Source organism: Poromitra crassiceps (assembly GCF_964638095.1).
Source record: "Poromitra crassiceps genome assembly, chromosome: 8".
Classification (NCBI taxonomy): domain Eukaryota; kingdom Metazoa; phylum Chordata; class Actinopteri; order Beryciformes; family Melamphaidae; genus Poromitra; species Poromitra crassiceps.
This window is the reverse complement of record NC_139629.1, coordinates 14922822-14938242: the sequence shown is the minus strand read 5'-3', so window position 1 is coordinate 14938242 and position 15421 is coordinate 14922822. Positions and strand designations below refer to the sequence as shown.

The following is a 15421-nucleotide window of genomic DNA, read 5'->3' as shown; positions in this document are numbered from 1 at the left end:
AGTAGAGCTTGTGACCATCTCTTTGAAAATATGTCTGTGTCTCCCCCAATACCTTCAACAGGGATGAGCCATCTGCCTGATGAGCCGACTGTGTGCTGCCTGTAACGGTGATACCCAGTCGGGTTGCGTATGAGGCCTTCATCATGTTCCCCGTTGCACCACTGTCAATGGTGAGCCGCACAGGAAGGTGATCGTGGAAGGCGTCGAGGTATGGGGACTGTTTAATGAGCACACGCTGTACTGCAGTGGACACCGTTGCTTCACCGGCAGCGCCATCATCTGACTCGCTGTCTGCCTCGCCGTGCTCACCCACCACCTGGCGTGTCTTTGCCATATACACTCTGTCTTGGGGGGGCAGGAATGAGCATTTACTGAGGAAGTGATCATCTGGCCTCCCAGCTCCCTTACAGAGGGGGCACGACTTCCTCGTCCGGGCGGGATACGCCTGCCAGGCGGGATACGCTTGCTTTGACTTAGGGAGCACAGACACGGCCGCACGCATAGCCCTGGCATCCTCTGAGGTCTGCAGTTCATCCAGTAACGATCCAAGAGCCTGTGAGATTTCCGGCTTAATGGATGCTAACGTGCGGGACCGCAGCTCCGTGCCGTATCGCTGTTTGATGAGTTTTGGTAACTCAGCATGTATGAGGCGGAGCCACGTGAGCACAACAAAGTTCTCCAAAGAGGGTGCTAACTCCTCATCCTCAGTCACAGTAGCCCCCATGTGGCTGATGCCAGCATCTTTGCTCAGTAAATTGTCCTCCATGAAGGCCATTAGACGCTGATACAAATCCTCTGGTCTCTCATTAGGCTCCAACTTAATAGCAGCAAAGTCAATGAAATGGGCACCTGTGCACTGAAAGCCATAGTGCAGGCGGATAGACTGCCATATAATGTCAATGGATGTGGAGTTCCTCACTATGCTGTGACGGGAGATCACGGGACAATAATTGGCTATTTGTCCCAGCATTAGCTCCAACATGCTCACCTTCTGTTCCCTTGTGCGGCGCCGTGCAGCGGCGACGGCCTCACCATCATTAGTGAAGCCCCTGTGTGGAGATGCTCTAGACTTCTTCTCCCAAACCACACCGTCAATCAGGAACGGGGCAAACTCCTGGTCGAGCGCCAGCGTATACAGAAGATTCTGACGCCAGTTTTCAAAGGAATTCACAGTCTCAATTTTGGTTAAGCACCACTGCTTCGGGGCTCTGTGTGAACTCGCCATACTGCTCACTTAATCCAGTCGCGTTCTGACAGTAGAATAAAATCCACAGAGTGAAGGAATATCCACTGAACTCCGAGTGTAATCCGTCTTCGGGTTTCCACGTGAGTATGGTAAACGCTGCCACCACGCCAGTTTAGGTGGATACTTATCAATGAATCACAAAATGCAACTGTGTGCAGCAGTAACTGTGTTTAGTGAAAGACAAACACGGAGGGAATACAGACAGGCAAAATGGCCGACCAACAACTCAGACACATGGTTACACGACCAATAGCATAACAGAAAGGCAATGACGTTCACGTCACATGGTTGCCATAACAACCAACAACAACATTCCTGGCGCAGAGTAACCCTTTATTAAGATGTGAACTCTCTCACACAGGTGCACACAATCAGTCAGCAGTGCACCTGCTGCACTAGTAAAGAAACGCTTCAAATGAGGTAGCCTATGTGCTCTCAGAACAAACATTTTGGAAGGATTATTCGCTGCAATTATTATTTGAAGTGTCCATAAAAATAATGCCACCGCAGATTTTCTGTGTGGACTCGACTGTGATCTATTTGTCAATTTTACTGCAACGTGAGTAGGCTACGTGACCAATTGGGAGCGCATGAGGTAATTAAAAGAAATGGAAAGGAATAAGAAGTGTTTCTGTAGCCTACCTCCTCTACCTGCTACCTCCATTTTGAGACCTTGGATTAATTGAGGAAAGATCGATAATAGCAGAGTGTGTAGCCGACGAAGCAGAAAGAACTCGACGACATGAAAGCATGCCGCCGCGCAACACATCCAGAGCAGTAAAACTGTAGTGGAGAGAACAAGGGACTATAGGTGCTAGTCAGGGTTTTGGTAACCAAGTTCACGCCGGGGTGCCGGCCAGGACACCACTTAAAGCCTCCGGGTATGATTAAGAAAGAGCTGAGAGAGAATGCTGTTTCAGTCCTTCTTTACTGGTATTTGCAACAACAGATATTGGTGGTGAGTCAGGGATATCTTTGAACAGTTGTGAACAGTTGTGGTTTTCTATAAAGAAAGAATAACAAAAAATACAATGAGTGATACCAAATATAAATAAATCCCATTAACTCATTGAGTGCCATGGACGAGTATGTTCGTCAATTGGTTTAGTAACGTAGAGTGCCAAGGACGAGTATGTTCGTCAATTGCGTTTTTTGACAGTGGGACGTGCATCAAAGCCAGATCCATCTCCTGTGAAAGTATGGTGGCTGTTGAATGTGTAAAAGCTATTTTAGGGACCCATTAGGTGGCGACAGTGCTCTCCAGATTAGAGAAAGGCGAGGAAAAAAGAGAGAAGAAGTAATGGGGAAACGGAAATCGCATCGATATGCATGAAGCATAACGTTAGCTGTGCCTGTGAACAGCAGTCATCTGCTGCCACAATTGAGCCCCATCCGTGTCCGCTGCGATAGCCCCTCCATATGATTTAGTTGCCGACACCAGTGTCTTTCTGAAAAGTTACATTATTCTCAGCTGGGACCCGGCGACAGGCTGTGAAAAAGCGGGGTGCAGCGGACTTTTCAGTGCAGAGCACACGCAGAGCAAACGCACTCGCAGCAGAGCCCCAGAGAGACACTCCTCCCACCACGGAGGAGGAGGAGGAGGGGGGTGGGGCACGCAGGGCACTACAGCATACAACCATTGACAGTAAACAGACCCAGGCAGCAGCAGGCTCGATGCACAGAGACAGGCAAACAAGCTAGAATAGGCTATCTGATGCCCACCAGCAGTAAATCAAGACCAGCAAGAAGGTGTAGGGCCTGCGCACGCAGGGGCCAGCGCTGCTGGTTGCAGCTAAAAAATATTATTTGGCCAAACAAAATTCCTTTGTTTTTCTTTTATTGAAGGAAATTATTTTTGAGGTGTCATTACATCAGAAAATATTAGCTTCAGAGTCAATGATGTGCTTGAAATGCTTCCTTTGACAAAAGGCTGAATATCTCAGATTCTAAATTGAAACGTGTCTTTTTGCTCAAAACAACCTATCTTCTCCGGCTCATAACTAAAGAATGGAAAATGGTATCAATAAACTTTTTTTTGCATATGATAGAAGAGAGTCTCATGGTTCTTTGTGCGTGTTCGGTGTTTACATAGTAATATCACACAATATTCTGTGGGCCTCGAGAAATCACTGAAAACGCTCTGAAACTCTGGCACTGGGAGCGTCCGTTCTCCAAAAGTGGCTGGCACTCAATGAGTTAATATCCCCATCTGCATAAAATACTATTACTCCCCTTATTACTACAGAGCCAGAATAAACAACATTGACTTATTAATAGGTTTCCACAAACACATTAGCTACTGGTCCTTATATCTCCCGTTTTACTGGTGAGACCTTTATTCTGAAAACCCACACTTCCTGTTGCAGTTAACTATTCGAGCTTAACCTCGATATAACGCAGGCATCAGTAATAACCTCGGGAGGCTCGCTCCATCACAGAACATCACTCCACACAATAGCAACAACAGGCAATGAACAATACAACATAAGAACATGCCGAGGACTCGACACGACACACTCAACCGACGTGCTGCGTCGCCGGGGGACTGTCAGGCGAGAGGACGGGAGGACCGCCAATTAGTGTGCACGAACCGGCCATGATCAGCGCTGACCGGTGGTCCGATGACGCGCACCAAAACTCCCACTTTCCCCTCATATCAAACACATAACAGCATCAACACAACGAAAAAGCAACACCACGGGCAAGTACTCACTTTTCATGCACGCACAACTTGACTTGTGATGAAAATACAGACGAAATGACTGCCCAACTTTGACGACGACGACCCAAATTGACTGCGCTGGACTGACAGGCTCACACTACTGTAATTTGTACAACTCGTGATGCCAATTAAGCAAGATCAAAAGCCCGTCACGTGGGTCGGCTCAGCCTATCAAATTATAAAAGCAATAACAGATTAGACATAATCAGACATACATAGGCTACATATAAAACACCTGGCAATAATATTTACACTCCAACTTTGGAGCCTTTTCTACAAAAACTGTTGTCCAGTCTCGCACTGGCAGCCAGGGTTCCGAAATAGGGGAGGTCCAGCAAGGGGAGGCGGGGCGCCACCGAAAAAAATTTGAGGGTTTTTTTCCCCCTTTTTTAGCCATATTTAGAGTAATATATCATTTTAAATCAACATTAGGATTATACTGTTGTGATGTCATTATTCAGTATATTCTCTTTCATGTCACCACCTGCTCAGCTCTCCTGTCAACATAATTGTAACTAACAAACACAAACTGTTTTAGCCAAATTCATATCAAAATGACACCTACAAACACAGGTACACAACCCAAGCCGTACACAACACACAAAGTCATCATCGATAATAAAAAAAAACATACAGAGGGACATTTATTTATTCCTGATAGGAACGATTGAAAAATAAAATAAAATATATTATGTTGTTTTTAACTTTACACCACCTCTTTTTGTTACTTATTGGGTCATGAAACTGAAACCATGCATATAGCCACCTGCATACCTGACTTCGGGAGCTTGGCAATTGGCATCATGCATGATTAGCCAGTAGCATCCCAACGTGTCACACAGGTAACATTACTTAAGAGACAGACTAGACACTTACTTTCTTGGTTGTTGCTAAAAAATCTGTCAGTGTCACTCACTGTCTGTCGTTCACTCGCTCACCTTCAATTATCTCGCCAGGCAGACAGAGAGTCATCACTCACCACCATGCTGCTGCTCTCTCAGAATCAAGTTACCGCGGACGCGGCGTCAGATGACTTCCTGCCTGACCTGCCTTTCGTTTCAAAATAAAAGAGATCCCGTGTTTTTCATGCTTTTCCATGCAGATTGTTTTATTTTTTTCTCTGAAATATTAGGGGAGGTCCGGACCTCCCCGTCCTCATAGCTAGCTACGGCCATGTGTGTGTGTGTGTGTGTGTGTGTGTGTGTGTGTGTGCAGAGATGGGCGAAAATACATCATAAAGTATTTTGATACAAATTACAAATACTTGCTCAAAAAATGTATCACAATACAAATACAAAATACCTGTCTGAAAATGTATTTGAGATACAAATACGTATTTTGTATTTTGAAAATACATGAAAATACATTTTATAAAAACTTATAAAGAGCTGCAACGATTAGTCAATTCATAGATGAATTGCCAAATATTAAATTAATTGCCTATTTTGATGATCTATTAATCATTTAGAGACATTTCTTTAAGGAAAATGTCCTAATTCTCTGATTTCAGCTATTCAAAAGTGAAATTTTCTGGTTTCCTTAGACAGTAAATCCTCTCTTTAGTCCTCTGTCACAGTATGTGTACTCCCTAACACACTGCAGTTCTTCCATTTTAGTTTTAGTTGTTTTTCAGTAGAACTCATTTCTCCTTCAGCTCAGCTGTTAATCACCTTCTGTGAGGGCTTTTGACTTAAAGGCAGCATTTCTGCATGTTAACCTCAAGTTTTGGAACTTTGACTATGTTTAGCCATAGATATCTGACATCATAACACAATATATAAATAACTGAAATAGGTAAAAGGCATAGTAGGTCCCCTTTAAACAACTTCACATTCACCACCATGTCAGTAACTTGTCGTCACAGTATTTATTTAACGTGCAAACATATTTATACAACTAGAAAAGGTTACATTTCAGGAATTGAATGCCCTGATGCACATCCTGTCTAAGGTTGTGAAATTGTGAATCGGTGAGAGGAACGATGAGAAACTGCATCTCAAACAAAAAAGGCCTTCCATGAAATTGGACTCTTGTTCAAATCCTTACATCCTTAAAATGACTTCCCCTCCTTCTGCTTCATAAACAAAATCCAAAACAACCTGGCTATCTAGAACATAATTACTAAAGAACAATCACTCACTGAATACAACTTTCCACTATCAGCAGTGGTAACACCATTCTAGTGTCAAAATCTGCATAGCCATCATTATGCACAGTGAAGCTCAGACATCCTTGTAGCAACAGAAATACATTTTTGATTTTCATTAGGGTACTTTGGTGTTCAGTTATAGTTTTTCAGTATAACTAATTTCTCCATCTATTCAAATCAGGTTTATGACAGTTAGTTGTTTTTCAGTACAACTAATTTCTCCTATTCAAATCAGGTTTCAGTTTAGTTCAGTTAGGTTTTTTTTCAGTACAACTTATTTCTCAATCTATTCATATCAGGTTTTAGTATAGTTCAGTTAGTTGTTTTTTTCCCAGTACAACTTATTTCTTCAGCTATTCACATCAGGTTTCAGTTTAGTTCAGTTAGTTAGTTTTTCAATACAACTTCTTTCTCAATCTATTCTGAATCATATCAGCTTTCAGTTTAGTTCAGTTAGTTGTTTTTCAGTACAAGTTATTTCTCTATCTATTCTGAATCATATCAGGTTTCAGTTTAGTTCAGTTAGTTGTTTTTTCAACTTATTTCTCCATCTATTCATATCAGGTTTCAGTTAAGTTCACTTAGTTGTTTTTAGTACAACTAATTTCTCCTATTCAAATCATGTTTCAGTTCAGTTCAGTTAGTTGTTTTTTAGTACAAGTAATTTCTCTGTTTATTCATATCAGGTTTCAGTTTAGTTCACTTAGTTGTTTTTAGTACAACTAATTTCTCCATCTTTAGTTTAAACCTGTGTCAATGTTTACATGTGTCAATTTGAGAATAAAAAGAAAAATGTATTTTATGTATTTGAAATACACAAAATACAAGATCTGAAAGTATCTTGATACAAATTACATCTCATTTTTCTCTGCCCAGCCAAATACAAATTACAAAATACAAAAAAGTAGTTGAAATACGTATTTCAAATACAAGTATTTCAAATACTGCCCATCTCTGTGTGTGTGTGTGTGTGTGTGTGTGTGTCTGTCTGTCTGTGAGAGAGAAGAGACGAGTTTGGATACCTTGGAGAGCTCTGCTGCGCTCATCGTGAATCCAGAGACATATTACATTAAATTGGCTGTTTGCGGGCTGCTGGGTTGGGTTGGGTTCTGGGTTTTCAGATGTTTTAACGGGGCGGGCGGGGCGGACTGGCTCCGATGACGGGTTGGGTTGGTGCGGGCGTTAAAAAACCCTGACCCGCCCATCACTATTACTCACACATTTAAAAGTACTCAAGTACAATATCTATTATTACAATTACTCAAGTAAGAGTAAAAGTATAGCATTATAAAAATACTTAGAAAGTACAAATCCTTAAAAAAAACTACAAGTAGTTAGGTTAAGCTAGTTAAGTTAAGTAAAAAAAAAACTACTCAAGTAGTTGTACTTGAGTAGTACAGTTGAGTATTGTCCACCTCTGACAGGCAATCTCTTTTTGGCACGACACGACAGATGGGAGAAAACAAAGCTAACAGCCAAAACGCAATAGCCTGGTAAACCAGCCAGCCACGTGAACTTGCATTTCATTTTGTTCTACCAGACCGTCTGGCCTCAATTCTGGGAGGGCTTTCTGCAGAGACTGCAAAGTGGACGAGCCAATCAGCGACCCGCCTCGTAGCTGACATCGTAACCGGCCAATCAGGAATGTCACTAGCAAAACGGTAATGGCCGCCTCCTTGCCTGTCCGCCCCCGAGGCGTAATGTCAGCGTTCGTCTAGTTTAAACAGCCATAAAGTCCAGTTTTTGCAGAAATAGACTCAATAACAACAATTAAACAAGTAGAGGAGTATGCAACAGCGGAGTTTCTGGGCAGTTGGAAAGAAGGTGAAGAGGGGGACTTCCATTCTTTCAGAATGAGTGTTTTTGGCCCAGAATCCTGGCAGTGAAGGACACATTCTTCCACTTGCATTTCTGACAATTATTGTCATTATTTACTTTACTACTTTCATATACACAACCTCATCATGCATGGCTTCACACACACCCTATTATACACATGCACTCTCACAGACTTTTCCACAGACATCAGCGCTTTGTAGTTTGTAGTGTGAAATTTCTTCTATTTGTACTATATTTAGCATAACCCTGCATATTGCGTACACATATATTTATGGGTCAGATATCCAAATATATTTCTGTATGTACATATACATAAATGATATATTCCCAGATAATACATTACATTGTGATGCTTCCGGTGGACAGTGCACTGGTCAGCCACCGTAGGTCTCTCAGTTTGTAGGGCAGCAGCACGAGGCGGACGCCCTGCTCAAGATCCACCGCACTCTCCGGGTACAGGAAGTGATGTGTAGTCCGATTGCCAACATCCTCCTCAAAACCTCGCGTCACCGCCCTGTTCATACTGAGGATGAGGGTGACATCATCATATTTATCAGAGACAATAGAATACCGCAGGGAAGAGGTATTTTTGTAGGCCAACCCAGAAGTCCATGCACTTCCGGTTCCCTTCGTCTCAACGTCAATGGGATTTTTGTATGGAATTTCGGTTAAAAGCCTGAAATAAGGGGTCGGGGGTGCCTGTTCGGGGCGGAAGGGAACTGGTGGGAATTAGTGTGATCCGCCCACGTGCTACGTCCTGCCAGTGAAGCTCCCCGCTGTCAGGTGAAGAAAAGTGGATAGCAAAGCTACGCCTCTCCCCAGATCGGCAGAGGGGGTGGAGCAGCGACCGGGGCAGCAGGGGCAAATTGGCCAAGTACATTGGGAAGAAAATGGGTGAGAAATCTGAAAAAATAATAATTAAAAAAATGCCTGAAATAAGGTTAAGGTTTGTGTTCAGCAAGATAATATTCACAAATGAGGACCAGTTTTAATTTAAGCGTAAATGGGAAAATCGTGATTTTCAGAAAACGCTTCAGAGCTCATCAAAGTGGTCCTCATTTGTGAAATGATCTTGCTGAACACAAAGTTCACCATAAACCTTTGTTAACCACAGACTTTATTTCAGACATTGAACCGAAATCCCCATACAAAGAAACCATTAGATACTGGGTACTCTGTGTGTGTGTGTGTTGTGTGTGTGTGTGTGTGTGTGTGTGTGTGTGTGTGTGTGTGTGTGTGTGTGTGTGTGTGTGTGTGTGTGTGTGTGTGTACCGGATCACAACATCATGGGAGTCGATCAGTCTGCCGTATCTGGACTGTAGCAGGTTGCCTGAGTTGCCAACCACTGCACAACGACGGCAACGAGAGGGGAGGGGCTTGAAGTCCACGGTCGGGGGGGAGATGATCCTGAACATCTGCGATATCACTTCCTCCATAGGCAGCTCGTCTCTGGGCAACTGGAGGTACTGGAGGTGGGGGGGGGGGGGAGGGGGGCAGTATAAGGTATAATATTATAAATATACCTTAGGTTAGGTTAAGTTTATTTGATATGGACATCACAGAGCATTGGAGATGTAACATACATGTATGCACAGTAACCAGATACACAGTGTTAAGTGTTTATAGCGGAACGTTAATTTTCAACACCTGTCCACAGGTGACTTTTACATTAAAATACAACCCAAAAGGACATACCCGAAAAGAAACAATCAAATGTAAAACCACAATCCTAAACCTATACATATAAATGTATTGACAAGAAAGTCACAAAAAAAGTCACTAAAATACACCCCAGAGGACGAAAATAAACATAATCAAATATAAAAGCACATGAGCAAAGCTATACATACAAATATTCAAGGATGTACACACAATACAGTACACACAATGTACACACAATACAGACATAATACACAAAGTACCACCAGAGGTCTACAAGGGTATTAAGTGTGAGAACACAGTTGTTTCTCTTTTAACCATGACTTAATACCCCTGTTAAAAACATTAACATCGTGTTGTGTTTCCAGCTCAGTAGGTAGACTGTTCCATAGTTTTGCTCCTTTAACAGAGAAAACTGATTGTCCAAACAAGGTTTTACACATCGGGACACGACAGTCTCCGTTTGTAGAAGCCTGTGTGTTAATTCTACTGGTCTGCTGGTGTCTTACAACATAATCATTAAAAGAGGAAGGAGCGTGGACATGCAGGCAAAATAAGCTTTAGGTTTGAATAGCTGATGAAACTTCCAAAGCTGAGCATTTTGTGTTTCCCCAAGATGTGACAATGGTCTTATACGTAACTCCTATCTACTATATAAGGATAGGCATTTGAACCAAGTGGGTAATAAAAATAGAGTCCGCACACTGGCAGCTGCTCCCAAATATTTATTTGACCACAAAAAAAAAAAAGAATATATATATATATATATATATATATATATATATATATATATATATATATATATATATATATATATATATATATATATATATATATTATTTGAACCAAGTGGCCCTCATCATCATCATGACTCATTCATCGTTTTTGCGGGCGGGCGGGCGTGCGGTGTTAGTCACAATTTGGGGGCGGTGTTAAACTATTAAGGGACATCACTGACAGGGCCGCTGGAAGTCATTTTAAGCAGGGGGTGCTGGGAGGAAGGGACTCTCGGTGGGGCCCGCAAGGGCCCCGCCCAAAGAAATTTGGACGTGCACGATATCGCACGCCCTGCAGCTTGCATTACGCAGCTCGGCAACTGCACGGCCTTCGCCCACAGCTCGGCTACTGCCTTGCCTGCCCTATTGGCGTGCGCGCGATGTCTCCCTCTCGCTCTCTCTGCAACAATACAGTATTACTAATCGTCAGTGCTTTCCTTACCAGCCACCATTTCAAAACATCGCCAGTTAACTTGCTGGTTGTGTTGAGGAGGAATGTTTGTTGAGGATTGTAACGTTGGCTAAACCAGTCTGACAGCCACAGGTCTGTAATACAGGGGTTAGCACAAGCACATGGCCTAAGGAGAGAACAACAAGAAGGAGTCAGACCAGACAAATAATTGATTAATCGAGAAAATAATCGACAGATTAATGGAGAATGAAAATAATTGTAAGTTGCAGCCCTGCTGTGTGTTACCTCTGTGGAATCCGGGCCGGCGCCACGGGCTTGGGCTTGGCAGGCTCCACCGCCCTGGGTGGCTCTGCCTGTCCAGCCTGGGGGGTCAGGGGGCTCCCGCCTAATTCAGCATACAAAGATCCATACAAAGATGTGTGTAGATCAAGACGTTTTGTACAGGTTGGTTTCCCAGCCCATTTGGGATTACAGGGCCACTTTGCTGATTTTCAACCAGCGTTGTATCACAAAATCACTCATATAATGATCAATGTTTCACTTGTCTGGACCGAGAGCTCCCGTTCATTCAGAGAACGTCCTGGACCAAATGATGATTATGATCTCATATGGTCCAGGAAGTTCTGCGAATGAAGATGGAGAGCGCAATAGTGATAGTGATAGTGATAGTGATAGTGATAGTGATAGTGATAGTGATGAGTGATGAGATCAACTTTATTGTCCCCTGGGGGAAATTTGTCTTGGGCAAAAAGTGCATATAGCCACATCCCAGCTTAACAAACAGACCACATACAAACAGTCAACAACAAAGAACAGAGACACTCCATAATTGCACTAATTTCAACAGAGGAAAGTGTAACCAAGACATAATAGTTACAAAGCCCCATTGCACTATTTGTTCAACTCAGACTTTTTCAAGATGATGTAGCCAATTTTGATGTGTGCTATATGTTGTGCATGTGTGTGGTATGGATATTGGTGTCAGGGGTCAACTTTGCTGTAGTTGATTCACCTGTACACTAGAGGGCATGGGCACCTAGGTAATCACCTTCACATTAATCTACATAGGTGGGTCACAGGTGCATGGCATGAGCGAATCAGCAACTGGGAAGCCACAAAGTTTTTCAACTGTGTGTGGTCGGCTGTGGTTGAGGTCTTGTTATACAATATAGTCTGTTTGTTTGTTTAGTAAGTAAATGTGGTAACACTTTACAATACTGGTGCACACGTGCATGAATTTATGCTTAACTCATGATGAATTAAGCCATTAATTGATGCTTACCGCATCATCAACTAATGAAAGGTATAATGAACAGACTGAGTCATATATGAATTACTATTAATTAAGTAGGCTATGCGTATATCATCATGGATTAATTCATCATCAGCACCTAGTATTAATTAATACCGCAATTCATGTGTTAATTGCCACTATCAACTTCCAGTCACCTGCAACTGGGAAATCGAGTGAGTTTCCCCCGTTGCATAACGAAGACGGGATGCGCTACATATGGGAAACATACTCGACTTCGGGGAAAGAGAGTTCTCTTTGTTAGACCGGTGCCTAGCTGGCTGTACAGAGAGTAGGGGTGTCAAAAATAATCGATTATACGATGCATCGCGATGCGGACGTGCACGATTCTGCATCGATTAACAAATATCAAAAATCGATTATTAAAAAAAAAAAAAAAAAAAAAAAAAAAAAAAAAAAAAAAAATTTTATAATCAAATAAAATAGAATGTAAGTACATGCAGTTGTTTATTTTAATTATGGATCATAATACAATGCAATTCCAAATGCACTTTTATTTTAAAAGTAGCCACACAGTGAGAAAAAAGAAAGTGAGAAAAAATAAATCATGTATTGCGGAAAAAGTGATGCATCGATTTAAGATGCATCGCGATGCATCGTGATGCATCGTTTAATCGAATCGAATCGAATCGTTGACAGATGAATCGTAATCGAATCGAATCGGGAGGCCAGTGAAGATTCACAGCCCTAACAGAGAGGCGTTTGGGGTGCAGCGGAGTCGCCTCTGCTGTTTACGGTAGTTTGTCAGTGGTAGTGGCCTGGCGTGGACACTGGTGCTATGTATGACTGGGAAGCGTGTGTGTATGGGCGCCTCGCTAACTGGGTTCAGTGGGGGTATGCGCTCCCCAGCCGGCTACGGCTATTTCAGCAGCTGTGCTGTAGTCTATCAGTATCATTCTGATTACTGTTACTAGCGTTTTTATGGAGGTTCCTCTCGTGGCTCAGGCTGATCGAGTGATTGATGCGCACCGGGTAAACTCAAACTGACAGTAGCCTAAAAGAGGCTTGCCCATGGGCTTGCCCAGTCTGGCACCCTGGGTGTCTGGCGGCCGGGAGAGAGGCACCTGGGCTGGGTGGTGGATGGGTGGTGGTAGGGGGGCTGGCCTGGGCTGCACGCCTAGGCCACTGTCAAGGTAGCCACGAGAAAACATATGGTTTCCGGTCAAGACTTTCAGAATAAAAGTCAAAATTCATGTTGTAACCAGCTACGCAGTACTGAGCTCTGCGTGCTTTTATTTTTGATGGCAGACAACGGAAGTAATTGTTCGTGTGCCATGTCTTTCTTGACACTTAATTCTCGTGGTCTAGCAGATAGCTGGTTTGCAGAACGTGGTGGTCTTGTCTTGCCCCAACCGGCCCCAACATCAACAGCAGCCTCCGTGTTCCTATTCTACGAAGAGTACAAACTGCAAAGCCTAAAGAGTCGGTTACAGTGGTGGCAGTGTCGGATGGATACCAATCGCAAGAGGAACGAGCGGGTTTGTTAGTTTCAGGTAGCTAGCGGTAGCAATTTAGCATGAGCAACTTAGCTAGCTTCCGTTGATCCGTGGCGTTTGTTGTGTGTGCGTGGAGACGTGTCGCTACAGTCACATTGGTTCGGGAACTGAAGAGCAACACAAGTGAAAAAGAAGAAGGACGAGAGCTGGAAGTTGGAGGAGGACCCGATGGAGAGAGCAACGTGGGCCGTGGGGAGGAGAGGGGATAGGCCCTCGCACTTCACCCGTTAGGGGAGACTGTTTCCCCCCAGCTGGTACAGACAAAACTCAGGGGCACCGGAGAGCGAGTCCTTGCTCCAGGGAAGAGTTTGGGGATATGTTCACAAACTTGATAAATAAACGTGCTTTTATAACTCCAATGATGGTCTTCACTGATAAATATATATTTTGAATTGGTTCTCAAGTCATGACTGGAATGCATGCATTTTTATTGCTATACTGTCTAAAAGTGATTTCATGATCAGCATCTGCATTAGCTAATGATTTGTGAGGATATCATTATGTCATGACTTTAATTTCTGTCGCACACAACTATTAATTAATACATAAGTATGTCGTGACTTTACTATCTGTGGCACATAACTATTAATTAATACATAAGTATGTCGTGACTTTACTATCTGTGGCACATAACTATTAATTAATACATAAGTATGTCGTGACTTATATCTGTGGCACATAACTATTAATTAATACATAAGTATATAGTCACTTTGTGAGGCACAACACTATTAACTCATACATATGTGGTTCTTGGCATATAGAGCCTACAAGCTCTATAACAGTGGTGCCCAATTTGAGGCCCGCGGGGCCCGCGCTCTGTTTGTTTTGGCCCGCCACGGATTAAAAAAAAATCTTCCCCCCCCCCCCCGATTTTTTTAATCCAGAATGCAACTCTGGCAAATTATCAGATATCTGCACTGATTGCAAAGGGTGGACACGCTTTTTCATGTGGTGACTTTGTGAAACAGTGTCTGAATGTGGCTGCGGATATACTGTGTTCACTCCTATGCATCCCTGCAAATTGTCATGGCAAATTGTTTACAAAAGATGGACAATAAAGCTGATTTTCAAAGTACCTTAAAGGAACACTCCGCCCATTTTCAACCAGCTTTGTATCATTAGAACATCAGTAGTATATCAGAAAACTGTAAACTGTTTTGAAGTCTGTCATTTCATTTGACAGTTATTGAGTGTTAAAGTGTGGACCAGTGACACTGGTCCACTCAAATTAATAACTCATTAACTCAAATCAACTCTCAATAACTGTCAAACTATTCATCATTAATCTAGTTTGACAGTTATTGAGAGTTGATTTGAGTTAATGAGTTATTAATTTGAAGTGGCCGGGCCGCTTCGCTGGCCCGGCCACTAATAATAATAACAACAGCAGCAAATACTAACAATAACACTAATAATAATAATAATGATAATGATAAATACAAATAAAAATAATAATCCCTCACCAGTCTTCCCACTGCCAGTCCATCTGGCAATCTGGAAGTGTCCCATCTGGATGGTCCGAGTGGCGAGGATGAGGACAAGGAGGACACCAACCCCCAGAGTAATCTTCAGTATTCTCTTCAACCTCATGGCCTAGAGAGGGGAGTAGTCTAGGGAATCTGTGAGAAAAATGACCCAACCTTAAACTAATTGCAACAGAAATTATTTGTGTTGTATTCAGTTCTTGAAACCTTCCAATTTAACATACTGAAAATCCCAGAAAATCCCAGTAGTGGAACATTCTCAAAATTGGCATTGTCTCCACAAAGGAGGTGATGTTTTCGGTGCCGTTTGTCTGTTAGCAGGA

At 42.8% G+C, this 15421-nt stretch overlaps 1 protein-coding gene across 1 annotated transcript in view; it reads right to left on the bottom strand.

The window, feature by feature from the left end:
* LOC310780491 (CMP-N-acetylneuraminate-beta-galactosamide-alpha-2,3-sialyltransferase 1-like) overlaps positions 1-15204 on the bottom strand; it is a gene marked incomplete at both ends in the record, with an annotated part of 30217 nt that extends 15013 nt beyond the window's left edge. Inside the window, 5 exons of the mRNA XM_083641065.1 lie at positions 8300-8479; positions 9229-9422; positions 10834-10969; positions 11089-11188; positions 15078-15204. Coding sequence (XP_083497191.1) covers positions 8300-8479; positions 9229-9422; positions 10834-10969; positions 11089-11188; positions 15078-15204 — 737 coding nt within the window. The remainder of the gene's footprint in view (positions 1-8299; positions 8480-9228; positions 9423-10833; positions 10970-11088; positions 11189-15077) is intronic.
* Between the last annotated feature and the right edge of the window lie 217 nt (positions 15205-15421).